Source organism: Brassica napus, chromosome A3 (genome assembly GCF_020379485.1).
Source record: "Brassica napus cultivar Da-Ae chromosome A3, Da-Ae, whole genome shotgun sequence".
Taxonomy (NCBI): domain Eukaryota; kingdom Viridiplantae; phylum Streptophyta; class Magnoliopsida; order Brassicales; family Brassicaceae; genus Brassica; species Brassica napus.
The window spans coordinates 31,817,725-31,835,352 of NC_063436.1; the positions used below are offsets into that span (position 1 = coordinate 31,817,725).

Below are 17,628 nucleotides of genomic sequence, written 5' to 3' on the forward strand. Positions count from 1 at the left end.
TCTCTTACCTCGTATTTTCGTCGCACGCGCTCTTCATACGCGAGTGCGCTCAATCCTTCCTTCCGTCCACGCGTGCTCACCACCGTATCGGTTCCGAGACGCCGTTTAGTTTCTTCTGACCACAATGCTGGAGCCAACTATATTTTGGTTTTGTAATAAGATTGGATTGTTAGATTCGTATATTTTGTTGTGAGAGAAATCGTCATGCTTGACATCATCTTCATCATTTTCTATTCTTACAAAATCCAAAATCAGTTTTTAAATAGAAACCTCCACAATAATCAGTGAGGATATAAAATCAAAAATTTATACTAAGAGAAAACAATGCAAGTGAACAATACAGAAAAATGAGAGAGATGAAGAAGCACTGGTGTCTGAAAGGGAAACATACAACTTTATTTCGTGTTTATGTAGTTGGGTCCAGAGGAAAAGACTGTGGCTAGCAGAAATATGAAATAAAATTTGCCAAGTCACTACCCACTTTGTCAAATTACCACTGAGTTACCCACTTTGTCAAATTACCACTGAGTTATTATTTTTCTTTAACTATTTTCTTCTTTTTAAGGAATGGAATAGGAATCCAAGAGTTTGTGTTTTCAATTTCAACAGTGTATTGTTTTTCTTTCCAACTATTAATATAAACTTCGTCAAATATTTATGATTTTTTTTTAAATAGAACAAATTTGCCACCTAGTTTATATTTTTTTGTCGGCAACCTTACATATTTTCTACGATCTATTTATTTATTTAAAAGTTTACAAAATTGTTTCTGAGGCTATAATTTTAAAAATAGTAAAAACTAATAACCAAAACCAGTGAAACATGCGATAATATCTTTAACCTAAGCACCTAACAAGCTTTTTCCATGAGACACGTTGTACATACTTTGAGTGGGATGCGATAACAAACATTCCAATAATGGCTTTCGTTGAACATGTTGCTTTCCTCAAGTGGAAACTACTGCTCTTCTCTCTCAATGTCCCACTATCTCTCTCTCTCCCTATATATTTATACACAAACCCAAATGCATTATTATTAGCATAGAAGCTTGATTTGTTAGAGATGTGATATGTCTGTGGCTTTGTCTTATACATACATAATCATATCTTTATATACACAAACATATATATAATATTACAAAACATGTATGTATATGCTTTATGTTGATAATAATTAAAGCCCACGGCCCACCTTTCAGAGAGATACTCTGTCTCTTATAACACTGTCCAACAAAACAGGCCCACAAAGAGCCATTATTATTCCCAATCTCGTGATTTTTGTATGTGTGTAAAAAACTACAACAAATGTGCCCAGATCAAACAAAACTAAAGAAAACAAAAGTAAAATTCTTATTTTCGGCTGATATTATTAGACCTTTATACTCTCTCGTTATGCGACATATATGATACGACAAAATTGTACTAAAAGAAGAGTTATTATTGAATGTAAGTTTTAAGTAAAAGTACAATCGATATCGTAGGAAATTATTTATACAGTCTACAAAGACTTATTTGATGTCAAAAACAAACATAGGCTTTTATTATTCTGTTTCCTTGGAAAATAAATACAAATTTCGTCCACACAAGCCACAATGATACCACATGTATATATGCGTAATACATTAATAAAAGAATCAATGCCTATATCTACCTCATTCTACTTGCCTACGTGTTCACATAGTGTGGACGAGTAACAATAAATTAAATTTAGCACATAATTGAATTTTATATAATTAAAACGTATGAAGAATTATTCCGAAAGTATGTCATAAATGATGCAGAAAATATCAGCTACTCGACTAGCATATCGACTTAAAACCATACGTGTATGAATTAATATATTCTCTCCATTCCTGAAATTAAGATATTTTTTATACTTTTTAAAATTATTAGGTATTTTACCCGCGATGTGGACTTAAACATTTTCATAAATTTTTGAAAAGTTATTTATACACTTTATTCATTACACTAAAATAAATCTTAAAATAACTCAATATGCTATTTTTAATTATATAATTTATGTTTTTTTAATTTTTTACTAAAACAATTTTTCAGATAACAATACAATATATATATATAGAAATTATATATTTTAATTATATTTTTAGATTTTGGATAATTCAATATTCTATTTTTAATTATATAATTAAGAATTTTATTTGATTAATATTTAGTTATATAATTATGTTTTTAACTTTTCACTAAAAGACTTTTTCAGATAACAATACAATATATATATATATATAAATTATCTCTTTTTTTAATTATATTTTCAGATTTTGGATAATTCTTACTATTATTAATTTTAATCAATTATCTAATCAAATAAATTAAAATTTCATTTTTTATTTTTTTAATTTATTCATACATTTTATTCATTAAGGGTATAAACGATATTAACCACTCTAACTTTTAACGTGATAGCTCGATTTTGAAAATTTACTTACTATTATTAATTTTAATCAATTATCTAATCAAATAAATTAAAATTTTGTTTTATGTTTTAATTTATTTATACATTTTATTCATTAAGGGTATAAACGATATTAACCACTCTAACTTTTAACGTGAGAGCTCGATTCCAAAAATTTACTTCACAAATAATAGTAGAGACAGATTAAATGAAAATATTTGAATTGATTAAATTTTATTGGTGAAAAATTATTGGAAAGTGTATAATAAAGTAAAAGAAAAGTTAAATTATAAATATTTATTGAATTTTTAATAAGCATGAACACTTTGAAAATTTTTATTTTCGGAAACATAGAGAATATATATATATATATCCAACTAGTAGTTTGGATTTAATAGCATTGATTTGAATGCAAATCAAAACTGTGGATCTTGTTGGGTAATGGGTAAATACACTCATCAGCCACTGACATAATATGATAGTATCATAGACGACGTTATTATATATTTAGGAGATAAGGATTTACAACTAAGCTCATATCCAAAGGTTCTAGATATATCTAATTTTAAATTTGCAAATCTCGGAATCGCAATCGAGTCCGAGATTAACGAACGTGGAAAACATCGGACGGTATCGATAGAATCTCGGTTTGTGAGTTGTCCAAATCTTGTTATAGGCTTTCCAAATATCCTCAAGTAGGATTCGTTCAATGCGATATTTTTTTATCGTTCAATGTGGGGGCCATGTGATTGTGAACGAGCTGATAGTCGATACTCCTCGATGTCTTCACGATAGGTAATTTTTTTATATGTTGTAATTTGTGTTTATCCTTTTTAATACAATTGGATGCGACTCGTGATAGCTAACTAATTTTCTACGTAGTCAATGTATGTATAAGAAATGTTAGATAAGCTAACTTTCAAATGACAAAATTGGAGTGTTAGCAAAACCAACAAATGTAATTTTAGAAGCGTCAAAATAGGAAAGCCTTTGTTGAAAAAAATGTCAGACATATGTAGAGAATTTGACTGCTTTGTCAATAAAATCAAATATTATTAGTAATCAATGGAGAAGAAATAAATTAAGGGTATCAGGTTGGGGACAAATTAATAGTTAGGGTTAAACTATGTGAGGAGAACAAAAAAATCTAAAGGAGACGACAAAAAAGGGACAAAGGGAAACACGTTAATGTACAAATATAGCAAGGAGTCAGGAACTTAGGTACGATGTCCATACGTTTTGCGGTCCAAAGACTTTCCATTTTTGTAAATCTTTGAAATTAACCCCCACTTGTTTTCCCAAACATCATTTGACACCGACGACACACACAAAACACTTTATTTTTAATTATGTTTTTGTTTTTAATTGGTACTGTATTTTGAAACCACACCCAAATACTAGTACGGTCCCATTTGCAATAATTCACGTTTGTTAATGGAGGGGCCAACGAATTATTCCAACTTTTCAAGTTTTCACCAATATGGGAATCATTTCCTTTTTCACTTTTGTTTTGCTTTTAATTTGTTTCGATGTTTCAGACAAAATAAATAAATCAGTGATGGACGGGTATATAGGGCCTAACTGAGGTCAAGGCAGTTTTTTTCAAGTCTGAAGGAAAAATCTCATCAAGGGTAGGTGGCAAATGGCAACTAACATATTTCAAAACGACAAGTTTTAAAATAAATAACTTACTGAATTTCACTAAAATAGCATGTTTTATAATCCGTTATAGAAGAACAGATTTGCATGTAAATGATTAGTAGTGTATATGAAAGAACAGATGAGGAGAGACTTTAATCTAATGATTAAAAAGTGTTTGCAATACAAAATATACAAGTTTTGCATTCGTTATATATGCATCAAAATATTTATAGCAAGTCTCCTATAAATGATACATTTCCATCCCTAGCTCGTATACTAGATTATTATTTGCAAAAATGATACCGATCGATGTATATACGGGCTAGTGGCTTATAACATCTCTGCCGGGTTAATTGAAAAGAGTACAACATTCTACCTAGCTAGCGTGAGGTTTAAATGGACCAGTCGGGCCTTGATGAACAAAATGACATCTATGTGTTTTTATTAGTTTAAACGTAGATGAAAAGAAAACGAATAGTAGAATATAATAAACTTGGCGAAGTCGTTAACAAGCCAGAATATCACAGAAAGAGATGGACCACGTAAACGAGCGATTATAAAGCAACAAATTGAGTGTTATTGAAGTCAAGATCATTCGAGTATTTTGTCAAAAAAGATCCTTTTGAGTACAGAGGAACATGATATTAGCATTCTAAGCAGAAAAAAGATCCTTTGAGTACTATGAACTACGTTAATCGAAGTTTTATTTTTTGTTTTCACCAGCTTAAAACTGTACGTCAATGCATAAAAACTCATCTCAAACTAGTTAACAATGTTCTCTTTTTTTGCTAAGAATATGAATTTCATTACTAGAATGGGCAGGTTGTGTAATACAAAGGTTAAAGCTTACAAGAGAGCACCATGGCAAAAAGAGAAAAAACATGGTGTAAACCCGAACTAGATTAGCAAAATGCAACAGATGATAAAACAGAGGTCTAGGCGAAGGCAAGCCAGCGCCTAAGGAGCCCACCGAAAGCCTTCATCTTTCGTCGAGCAAGAATGGTATCTTTGATCAGCCTGTCAAGTTGCTTGAACAGAGCCGCTGGTGATGATTACATGTTGTTGTGGAGACGGCTATTGCGCTCATACCAGAGGATGTAGATTGTTGCTTGCCGTAAGACGACGCAAGGTAGATGAGTGGGTGGGGAGCTGAGAACCCAGCCAGGAAGTGAAAGCTGTCCAAGTGTGGAAGGTGAAGGTTCTGTATCCTAGTCGCCTTGTGATCAGAGACCATAGATGCCTACTAACTTCACATCTTAAGAACAGGTGGTCCCTGCTCTCCTGCACATTTCCACACAGGCAGCATGATTGATCAACAGAAAGACCCCAGGAGGCTAGACGAGACCTGGTTGGCAACCTATCGAGATGAGTAACCCAGAAGTGAAAAGCATGACGAGGGACTGCACCCTTAAACCATACATTAGCAGTCCATTCCTGTACAGGTCCTCGAGGCCGTAAAGAATCCCAAGTGTGCTTTGCGGAGAATTTTTCCAGTTCCATTTCATTCACACACCAGAAATATTCATCAATAGAATGGATCATCAGTCAACGAGTTGGCGTTAAGCCTTTTAATTCTCACCAATCTATCCAAAGTACTATTATATACAAAAACTGTTAAGTTGTGTTTCAACTTTCAAGTATACTAGATTCTCAGAGTAATCCATCTCAAATACTATCAACAAGTATTTAAATCTTTTGGCCCAAAACCCAACAAACTGAAGATCCAATAAACAAAAAAATACATAGATGTGTTTGGTTCGAATTTCTTAATTTACCGGTTTGAAATATAAACCGGTTTGGTTAAAATGAGTTAAAACAAAAACGAGAGTCACGGTTCTTCGCTTTTCCCAATACAAACGCAGAGATATCGTGATCTCTTCAACTCATATCACTTCCGGCGATCTCTCTATCTCTCCGTCGTTCAATGGACGCCGTCGTCCACGCTTGTCCACTCTCCATCACGCGCCTACGCGCACCGCCCTCCGCTTCTTCTCCAACTGTTATCCCGCCGAGATTCCTCTCCATCCACTCCACCTTCTCTCCCACTCTCAGCTCCCTCTCCAAATCCCGAGGTCCTTCAGCCTCCTCCGCCGGCGCCACGTTGATGGCGAAGTCTTCTTCGGTATGCTCTTTTGCGTGCGTCTTAGGGTTTCGGGAATTTCGATAGACCAGGTTGTTTAGGTTATTAGATTCGTCTTTTTTCACTAGGATTGAATGTATACTTAGATCGAACATGGTGAAGTTGCATTTGATCCTTGAATAAGTGTTGTACAAGTAACTAAGGGGGTTTGGTTCGAGCTTATAGGATGTATTTTTGAATGCTACTGTAGCCAAGAAGTGGAGTGTACACTGTTGGTGAGTTCATGACCAAGAAGGATGACTTGCATGTGGTCAAACCTACCACCACTGTTGATGAAGGTATCACTGATTATAAAACTGAATTACAAAATGACTGTTACTGTAGCCAAGAACTGATGTGTATTATGTCACATTTATCTTATATTAATTCAAAATAATTTTTAATAAATATATATAAATAGATATATAGTTGCTGTACCTGTATATTTTTTTTTTTTACTGTTTTCCGTCTCCCCTTTTCTGTCTCTGTATCTGTCTCTCAGATTGCATGTTATAGTGTGTTTTTGTAATTCAATTTTGTAACCATCTCTTTTGTTCCCTTCTCTACAGCTCTAGAAATCCTTGTGGAGAATAGGATTACAGGATTTCCTGTGATAGACCAAGACTGGAAGCTGGTTAGTATCACTTTTGTATGCCTTTACTCATGAGTCCAAACCTAATCCTTGTTGCTGCAGGTTGGGCTTGTTTCAGATTATGATTTGTTGGCTTTGGACTCCATCTCTGGTAAATGGGCCAGCTATCACCTCCTCAATGTATTTGGTTTCCTTTGTTTTCAAAGATATTTTTAGTTTGGGTGGAGAAAGATGAAAGCTACTTGATCACATGGTGGTATAAGATCAATGTTATGATGATGATCTTGTGTCTCATTTGTTGCTAGATAGCACGCTCAAACGTGGAATGATCAAAAAGCTTCTTCTCTAACCTTTCAAATCTTATTTACTGTTTTTCTTGCTTATCTCTATAGGTAGTGGAAGTACAGAAAATGCCATGTTCCCTGAGGTTGACAGCACCTGGAAAGTATGTGGCCCTCTCTTTTCTTTATTAACAATTTGAACCCTGAATGATTTTCAGTTCACTCAATTCATATGTTTTTCTCACGTTATCAGCAGTAGATTCTGTGAATTGAACTTTTCGAAGAAGTTGTTTTGACTTAATTGAGTCGATTACCATTGCACATAATTTCATCTTATTGCCTTCAACTCAGCTCCCTTTACAAAATTATGTTAATGTTACATTCAGAGTTCTCTAGTTTAAGTAGACAGAACTCTGGATTAAATGTTGACATAATAAAACTTCTCAATGAATTGTTTCTATGCGTCTCTTGTTTTTTGTATCTTGTAATCTTTTTTTGTATTTTATCGTACTGATCTTGGAAAGAAGACATTTGCAGACTTTCAACGCAGTGCAAAAGCTACTAAGCAAAACCAATGGGAAGCTTGTTGGAGATTTAATGACACCAGCTCCAGTTGTTGTTGAGGAAAATACCAATCTTGAAGATGCTGCTAAGTTACTGTCTTTACCTTTATTTCCATTGCCATCATTTATTTTCTTCTATCTTACATTCTTCTCTAACTTGATCTTCTTGTTCCGTTTTCCCACTAGAATCTTGCTCGAGACCAAATATCGCCGGCTCCCTGTGGTAGATTCTGATGGCAAATTGGTAAGAGAAATTTAACATCTACCTATATTTCATACTTAGTTTGCATTACATCGTTTCTCTCATGCATCGCTTATACTTTTTATATTCCTCCAAATAAAAGGTTGGAATTATCACTAGAGGAAACGTGGTTAGAGCCGCACTTCAAATAAAGCGCACTGGTGATAGGAACGCTTGAATAAGATACAAACAAAAACCAAGAAAATAGGTTGTAGAGAAGAACTCAACATGGATCAAACATTATCCAGATAATAAGAGTGAGTACTAAACAGTGTACCTTGTACTAGAATTATATTAACTTGTATTACAAGAGTTCCGCATCTTATGTCGGTCACAAGGAACTCAGCTTTTGTTGAATTTTGTCTGGTAAGTGGTAAGTACACTACTTGCTTTTTTTACAGAATCAGCTTCTCTTTTTGTTTGATAGGTTAGGTTATCAGATTCTTTGGGTATTTGATTCTCATCCAATTATGCTTTACAAATTATATGTAATTTATTAAAAACAAAATTTAAAAATAACTTTAGTAGTTACGATAATAGAGATAGAGAGAGCTTTAGTTGTTAAGATCGGACAAGTTAAAAGGAGACCCACTTACCATATTTGCCTTGCAAGACACTCTGTGTCTCTGCTGCTTCATCTCCTACTCCAAACACCCACTTCTGTTTCCTTGAGTATCTTGCTTCTTCTGCTGCTATGCACTCACCGTCGTGTTTCCATCCGAATTTTAAATGTTGTACATAACATCATACTAACCGTACTGAAGAGTTCGAACACAATCAAACATCTAACACTTTGAATTTAAACTTTGAGTACGATGATTTAAATTTAGAAATGAGTGATTGAGTGAAAACTATTTATAGAAACATACCATTACACTAGTAGTTAAAATCAGTAATCACAAACTCAGTAAAGAGGTGCATGTTAGCAACCTCCGCGCATCATACAGACAAAACATTCTCTAAAAATCTAAGTTCTACAACGTTTTGTGTTTTTTGGGTGGATTCCTTTCCTAATCGTCCTCTGAAGTTTCCGGGTCGGGTAATTTGTTTAAATCGACCGCTTCCCATGACCCGTTACACCTCTTATCCTTACTACTAAACTCATGCTGACCATCATTAAGGCGATAATCACTATGATTAACACTATGATCATCATCCACGTAATCATGATTACCACGTTGATACTGTTGATGATGATGATGATGACGACTGCCTCCCGCCGCTTCTAACGCATCCACTTGCGCTCCAACCTCCGCTGCTTTTCTCCTTATGTAAGCCGCCGACATATCCCCACCACCGTTTCCTCCCGCTACCGTAACGCCGGCTAAAAGCTCCGGGAAGTTAAGCCGAGCAGACGGACCTCGGAGATAGAACACCGCCGTGTCGTAAGCTCTCGCCGCCGCCTCGGGAGTTGAGTAAGAGCCAAGCCAGATCCTAGACCGTTTGTTAGGCTCTCTAATCTCCGCCACCCACTTCCCCCACTTCCTCATCCTTATCCCTTTATACGGTTTCTCTCTCTTCCTCGTCGCCGCCGGCGCCGCAACCGTCGAAGTAGGAACAGCCGCCGCCACTTCCATCACTGTCTCCATGTGGGTTTTCGCCGGAGATTCCAAGAAACAACGAAAGAATCAACTTTCTATCCGATCTAGAGAGGATGTGATATTGACGGCGAAGCGATTACATGCGCAGGGAGGTTGATGAACACGTGGGCCAAGAAGAGATGAGAGGAACACGAAACAGCATAAGAGTAGTTCAAAAAACCACCGACACTAATCTCTTAACTACTTTCTCATATATATTTTTTCTTTACTTTTATTTTCGCTTCTCTCTAACAGAGACAACAATCATCTTCCACGATATATATAGCGAAAATAGTATTTATTGTTTGGACGGAAATTAAATATTAGTGTTAAATACGCGCATGCACCTTTTTTTAATAAGTTCGACGGCTCTTTCCATTGGACGGTTATAAAATTAATTTCTATATACTATCAGCGTTACTATATTCCACAATTTATTTTGTGAAAGTCTATGCCAGTTTCTTATTCCTTAGCTCTCTAATAGATAAACTATAATCATTTTCTAAATGAAATTAAGTTACAATGTAGAGTCTTGAAAAAATTTCTACTGATTGAAAAAATAAAAAAGTGAAAAAGAAAAAGAAACGATTATTAGTAAAAAAATACTCTACATAATTGGGGAGACTTTACCACTGGTTCACTTATGTTTTATCATTTAATTTTTAATATGTAATTAAATAACACAAATATATTCATGAGATACCCAAGTGGGTGTCTAAACACTAATGATATTTTTATTTTGATATTGGAGTATGTGGTTTAAATTTGAAAATGTCAAATAGTGTAAAAATGAAACTGTTACCCAAATAAAAAGAAAATTTGAAAATACAAGTAAATAGATGATATTTATTGCTTGCATGGAATAGGAATAGTATTTGACGTAAGGGAGGTGGGTCGTTGTTGTGGAATTTTGGAAACAATAATAAATGGCGGTTTTAATTTAATATTTTTAAAATTATACAGAAATGTTCAATAATACGATGGATTTACCTTATTAATTAATTTTTTGAATTAAAATATTAAATAGGGAAGAGGCGGTAATGACACGCGTGTCTCCTCCTGTTCGGGGGACAAGTTAGTGGGATTTCTGAAGTGTTTTCTTTTGTCTTTTCTTATCTCCTATGTTTATTAATTGTCTTATTTTACAATTTCAATATTTTATGCAAAATTATAATTTTCTTAGGATTTATATTCAGTCATTATGTATAGTTATTATAGATATAATAGCCACGTCGAAAAAAAAGATATAATAGCCACTTTCTACCACTCCTTGTTTTTTTTTACCATTTGGAATTTGTTAAGTTTTCCAAATTTTCTTAAATTGTGGTTATGATTAAATCTTGAAATTTCCTCTGGTATCTAACCTAATGTAGTTCATCTGAAAAAGTCGTACCGTGAATTCCAATCGTGAGCATTACCTAAATTATTGCAAACAACAAATGTCATTAGTCACAATAACTCTAGAAAGTTCTCTTACAAGAATAGAATTTTTTTTCTAAAAAAATATCAAAATAAAAAAGTTTACGTCGGTGGTCGGTGGGCATTGTATATGGCGTTTGGAAATAGACGTTCTATCCACGCAATAGCGATGTACTTGATTTTATAATGCTGCCCTTCTAAAGATAATCCTCGATGGGATTTAAGGCCATAATCGACACTCAAGAGGATATATTTACACTTCACAGCATTGTAAGGTTAGTTCTGTGATCATCTCAAATGGAAACAGTTAAAACAGTCAAACTATATGACCAATCATATTTTATAGTATATTTTATAATTAGTATAATTATTTAAAAATAATATGTAATACTTCATCCGTTCCCGAAAGTAAGATATTTTAGGTTTTTTACTTGTTCTACAAAGATAGATTTTCCATATGTTTAATGTACTTTTTTATATTTTTAAGAAACATTAAATGAAAATATTTGAATTGATTAAATTTCATTGGTGAAAAGTTATTGGAAAATGAATAACAAAATAAAAGAAAAATTAAATTATAAATATTTATTGAATTCTTAATAAGCGTGAACACTTTAGAAAATCTTACTTTCGGGAACAGAGAGAGATTAATATTTAAGAATGTAGATTTTAAATCTTTGTCTTTTTGGCTAAAACAGCATATTCTTTAGGTTTCAAAATATAGTTTAAAAAAGTTTTTGATGTTTTAATATAGATGATATTTTCATATTCTAACGTAATTTTTAACTTTATCAAAAATGTGTAATCAATAATATTTTATAGTCTATTTTGTAACTAATTAAATAAATTTTAATTAATATTTTAATGATGTTATTATGTAGACGACAAGTTTTTAATAGTTGTACATTGTTCTAAAATTTCATATATTTTGAAATAGAGAAAGTATATTTTAAAGAAATAGAGTATTTAGAAAGAGTGAGTATGTCCAATGCCTGAGCCACACTACACATTAAGAACAATTATATTCTAAGCCTCAATGTTATAGCACCAAACTAATAAAATATAGTCATAATTCATATTTTCGAAAACTTGAATGCGTTGTAGATCGACTTTTCAATTGGAACCATGTGACTTTGCGTGTTATATTAGTTGTTATTTCTGGTTTGACAAAAAAAAATTAGTTGTTATTCTCTCTGGTTCTGAATAAGTGTTACTTTGACATTTTTCACACATATAAAGAAAATAACAGAAATATATGTGAGTTGTTATTAATTATACATTTATGACCAATTGTATTTAAGATAAATAAGATGATTTATAAAACTAATGCAGTTTTTAATTAATTTTCAGATGAAAGTAAATATAATTTGCATTAAAATTGTAAAATGACAATTTTTATAACACGAAAGAAAAATTAAAATAGCACTTATTTTGAAATAGACAGAGTATTTCGGTATGCTAATTCAATTGTTTACTGTAGTGTTGTGGAGGCTGAACGAAAGTTTTGGCTTTTGGTTTGTCATCTGGTCGAAACTATAAACTGATCAAAAAAGTTTAAATAACTAAACCAACTTTTAAAAAACAAATTTTATATAATTAACCGGTTGACAATTTGGTTCGGTTTGACAAACAAAAAACATTATGCTTAAGACGTATCAACCAAATTAATCGAATAAATCAAAATATATATCAATCTTGTTTTAATTTGAAAGAAATAATAACATCCAAAATTGAATTAAATTATTCAAATTTCAAATTGAATAACTGAAATTTAGTTCAATTAACTTTGGAAGTATTATTGAACACTGAAAAAATCGAAAAATCGAATAATCTAAAAACATATATACCAAATACAGTTTTCAATTAATTTCAGTACATTGATTAGATATATGTGTTCCAGTTCAAATATGTGCATCGTTGGGTTTAAATGTATATTTATATATCTAATTTGATGTCAAATACAAATTTATTTTAAACCAAATATTTTGTAAACGGGTTGAATTTTCTCTGTTTTAGTATTTTTTTTGTTTTTGGTAAAATATGTTACAGTAATTTACAGCATATTTTCCTCTCTCTCTCTCTATATATGATTTTAGCCAGTACGTCATCAAAAGCGGTTTTACGTGTGAGTATGTCATAGGATGGCTTGGATTCATATCCAAAAAAATCCAATAATAAGAAAGTAATTCATAAGTACAAGTAGGTCCATTTTGTACATAAATATTATGTGACCGACATTGATGTCATGACAAACATAAATCGTAATGGTTTAAGATTGGTTATAGTTATATACTAGATATTAATCCGCGCCTTGCGCGGAATGAGACATAAGTATATATTTGAAGATAAAGTGAAAATACCAGAAATTCTGATTTTTTAGTGGAACAATAACATTTGAAAAGTAATACCATAACTGCCTTAAATAAATAAAATATAGTTATTTTTATTATATAAAAAAATTTAAGAGAAAAGAAATTGAATGTGATTCCACCCTTTAAACACACATAATTTGTTTTAATATAAAAACCAAAATAACATAATTAATTGATACGATAAGAAATTATAGTCTAAATTTTTTTTGAAGTTTAATCAAAATGCACGGAACTGAATCCTGAAAGTAAAAAAAAATCATATATGTTAACATATAGTAACTATATCAAATTTAAATTAATTTTATACTCACATTGATTAAAAAATAGTTCTTTATTTGAGGAATCTGAGGATCAAATAAAATATCCGAAAAGTCTTCAAAAGGTATTAAACTTCTGAAGCGATCTATAAGAAATTCAATTCTGATCTTAAACATAATTTTTTTTTTGCCATAGTTACTAATAGAGATAACTAATATTCATTAAAAAATCTTACCATTACCCCTCTCAATTGACCACCATAGTTTGAGTACACAAATTAAATATCCTACGATTTCTACACTGCGATCTATAAGAAGTCATTTTAGTATATTGTCCTTATCAGTGAGATTTATATGTAATGGTCAGTTTATTTTTCTTGCATGATAATAAGAAAACAATCGTTATATCTTGAATTATGGTTTCCACTCTCTAGCTTTTGAATTCCACGCATAAGTTTTCTTGGCGCCACAACCCAAAAATTTGAGCCTTACACTATCGTGACTTAACTTATTATTCTCCATCCAGACAATAAACTTGGATTTTACTTTCTCGTGGATAATTTTTTCCAAAGGCTGCTCAATGACTGTAAATACTATATATGTCACTGTTATATTCACATTGTTTGGCCAGTTTAGTCTTGCTGGAATTCGCAATTTTTTTGGAGTCCTGATACATATTTTATGAGATACATCAGATTTAGATCTATAATGAAGAGTACAATAAGCGTAGAGAAAGGAAGATCACTTACATCTTCGTACAGAAAAGTCACATGCAGTATTATGTGTAGAAGATGGCTCATTCTTCTATGTGTACCGTGCCTTCACAGAATAGAAAATATGATAAGACTAAAAATATAAAAAGATAACGGAAAGAAGGATCCAAACCATACTTTTTTTAATTTCCCAAACATACTTTGACGGCTGCATGATTTGAGTGTTTTTAAATAAGCTTGGGATAATTTGCGAACAATTATGTAGTTCTTTAGAAATGATCACCAAATATTTTGAAGAAGAAGGGTATATATATCCTCTACCATTGCTAAATATTCTCTTGACATATTGCGTAAATCTTGTATAATTGATACAATAATTTTAGACACTTCCCCAAGTTAAGAATATTTTAGTTTATAATAGGGGATAAGATTATTAATAGTTTAAATGCACGTACAATAATATTATATTTGATTTTAAAAAGGACAAAATATATTTGATCTCTTCTGTTTATTGTACTTGTATATAGTATGTGCTATAACAATTTGTATAGGATATTTTATAATAAGGGATATATTCATATTTACAAAGCTATAGACTATATCCATGGAAAATAAACTTTACATAAATAATGATTCCTTTTAAGGTATTTTATATTGCCCAAATATATTAGATAACTTCAACCAATTATGTCATATAAAAGTTTATAGACGATCTGTAAATTAGTATAAAATCGACCCGATCAGACAAAATATGATAAGAGGGTTTATATTAAAAACGACCAACATATGCTTAGAGTACGTAAAAAGGTTAAAAAATAAAACACTTCAGACTTCCAAAATTGTTAAACAGAACCCAAAAACCAAGCATAATACGAAGATTAAAACAATTAAAATACTTATAACAATAAAAGAGAAAAGCCTATCTTCATTGTAGACAGGTTTCCAATAATTCTTCAGCCACTATTTTCAGTCTTCACTTTCTTAATCGAATCCGAATGTCGATGTTCGTTAACAGTGCTCCTGTAGATAGCTGCCTCTAAACTTTCGATATGGGATCCTTCACGTTTAGCAGTTGTCTTCAGATTAGACTTAGAGCCATGCACAGAACTACCAGCTATCAGAACAGAACCCTGAAACACACGAATTGTTATGTAGATAATAAAAGGTCTACAAGTTAAAACAAAATTTCTAATAGTCAATAAATATATTACCTCTGAGTCTTCAGAACAATTGGAAAATCTGGGTAGAACGTATTTGAACGTCCCTAATAATATCAAATTAAAAATCAAGATCATAATATAAAATCACTCTATTAAGTCCTTGGGTAGTTACTCATAAGAAATATACCTTAGGATAAGAGGACACGTCAAGAAAGATTCGTATCTCTTTATGTAAATAGTATTTTCAAGAACACTCCTTACATACGTTTCGTGATGTTCCTAGTGGGCAAGCGAGATGGTGAAGAAGGCGTCGTTTTAAGCAATCCAAGACGGTCGGTCCCAAATCGCCTGAGGACTGACGTTCGAAATATACCGGAGGAGTCGCTAGGAAGTCTCCTGTAGTAACCGGAAGTTGATGAGAATGATGATCGCAAAGCAAAACTGACGAAAAGCTTCCTTCTCTTTTATACATGACCATGGCTTTGTACAAAAATGGAATCAAGCCTTCCATTTCTTCTCTTTTTTTCTTTTCGATTGGGATTCTTTGATGTTTTCTCTTTCTGAAATAGAAGATCGTCGATGCGCCTGCTTTACAAAATCTCTTTCTTTATAACCTTAGTAAAGAACGTCGATCACCCTCATATCGTCTTCTTCTCTGCTTCCGATACCCATCGACGTGCCTTGTATCAAGGACATGGAACGTCGACTGCTCAAGGACTCTGTAGTCGGTCTGACAAAAATAAAAAAACGTCGACTGCTCAAGGACATGGAAAAAGAGTTTGCCAAAAAAAATCATCAAAAAAGGAAACATTTAATGGTTTCACATTAAATGATTTTGTGAGAATCGATGTGTGCGCGACACGTAAGCAAAAAAGAGAATGGAGCCTTCTCATGCATCCTTGAAAAAACAACTAAGAGATAATTAAGGAAAGCCTTAAAAAATGCTTCTCCTTTAATATATAGGGGATGAAGCCATCAGGTACACTGCAATATCTTACTTTTGCTAGTACTATTTCATAACAGTGACAAAAGTGTAATCAAACAAATTTCATAACCAGACATTTTTAACAGAATGTTTCGGATCTTTCGATCTTAATTTATAAATGGAACGGATCGGGCAACACTCAGACAATACATAATTTAGAACATTTATATCGGTGAATCTTTCACCAGAATCACTCACCAATTATATTAAAATTATTCAAAAAACTGAAATATTTATCAGTCCTTAAGTCTTGCACACTATATACTTCAGTTTTCATATATACAAATTAGTTTCGCACACTTTACACACTTCTGTTTACAGAAGAATAGTTTTTGTCGTAACAACAGTAGATAATTTGTTGGATAAAAATATATAACTAAAACCTTTTTCTATAACTAAAACCACATTTTAACTATAAGGTGATGGTGTACTGGTAGTAAGACTTTGGGTTGCTAAGCAATCTGGGTTCGAAAGCACTCCACTACACTTTAACTTGTGGCCACATAAATATAGGTGGTCCATTTGAATAGCTAGAGTGAGAGTCCATCCGTGGAGCTCACCAACTTTTAAAAATTAGCCTGAGTCTTTTCATAACTTTGAGATATCCACGTGATTAAATAAAAAAAACTAAAAACACTTTTACATGATAAATCTTTTTATCACGATATAATAAAAAAAAAAATCATAAAGACAGATTTGACCAACATGAAACTGTTTCACATTCACTCTTAGCATAATATAGTAAAATGTTAATGTCTTCATCTACAAATATACTAAGGTCATGATTATTGCACAAACCCTTAGTGGGATTCTTATTTTTATTTTATTTTTTTTGTCTGAAATATGTTTTTTTTAAAAAAAAATTGCATGCCATCACGTGTCGGTGGAGCTTGCAAACAGTTGAAAAGCCCCTTCAAAGTCGGTTCTTATTTGGTGACTTGTGGAACTATTTTTTACTACTTTGTGGGTCTCTTCTCTTTTAAGATTCGCGTAAAAGACCGCCATAAAAATGGTCTAAGGTTACAAAGTTTCTAAGGTTGATTACTCAATACAGCGTCACAGCAACAAAACAGTTAATATGTCGACATCTCTTTTCATTTTCTTATTTTGGATGCTAGTGAATAGTCAAGAAAAACATGCTATTTCTCCACGAGAAGTATCGTATCTTCCCATATGTCTCCCAAACTATGACCTCATTCCAGATGTCTCTGAAATAAAAGTTCGAAATCTATTTATCCATGAAAGTATATCATAACTCTTATATATCCCCAAAATAAAAGTTTGAAAGCCATA

The 17,628-nt window shown here is 32.3% G+C and overlaps 2 protein-coding genes and 1 pseudogene across 2 annotated transcripts; 1 reads left to right on the forward strand and 2 right to left on the reverse strand.

Moving 5' to 3' along the window:
• The first annotated feature begins 5,870 nt into the window (after positions 1–5,870).
• Positions 5,871–8,264, forward strand: LOC106445505 (CBS domain-containing protein CBSX1, chloroplastic). The gene is made up of 8 exons (XM_013887070.3): positions 5,871–6,175; positions 6,384–6,471; positions 6,742–6,806; positions 6,867–6,915; positions 7,157–7,209; positions 7,583–7,698; positions 7,795–7,852; positions 7,953–8,264. Exons 1-8 carry the CDS (start codon positions 5,978–5,980, stop codon positions 8,025–8,027), a joined length of 702 nt encoding a protein of 233 aa, XP_013742524.1. The 5' UTR covers positions 5,871–5,977; the 3' UTR covers positions 8,028–8,264.
• A 425-nt stretch (positions 8,265–8,689) lies between these two features.
• Positions 8,690–9,717, reverse strand: LOC106449304 (ethylene-responsive transcription factor RAP2-10). Its single transcript, XM_013891078.3, has one exon. It carries the CDS (start codon positions 9,436–9,438, stop codon positions 8,860–8,862), a length of 579 nt encoding a protein of 192 aa, XP_013746532.1. The 5' UTR covers positions 9,439–9,717; the 3' UTR covers positions 8,690–8,859.
• A 5,057-nt stretch (positions 9,718–14,774) lies between these two features.
• On the reverse strand, positions 14,775–16,946 carry LOC125592333 (annotated as a pseudogene).
• Between the last annotated feature and the right edge of the window lie 682 nt (positions 16,947–17,628).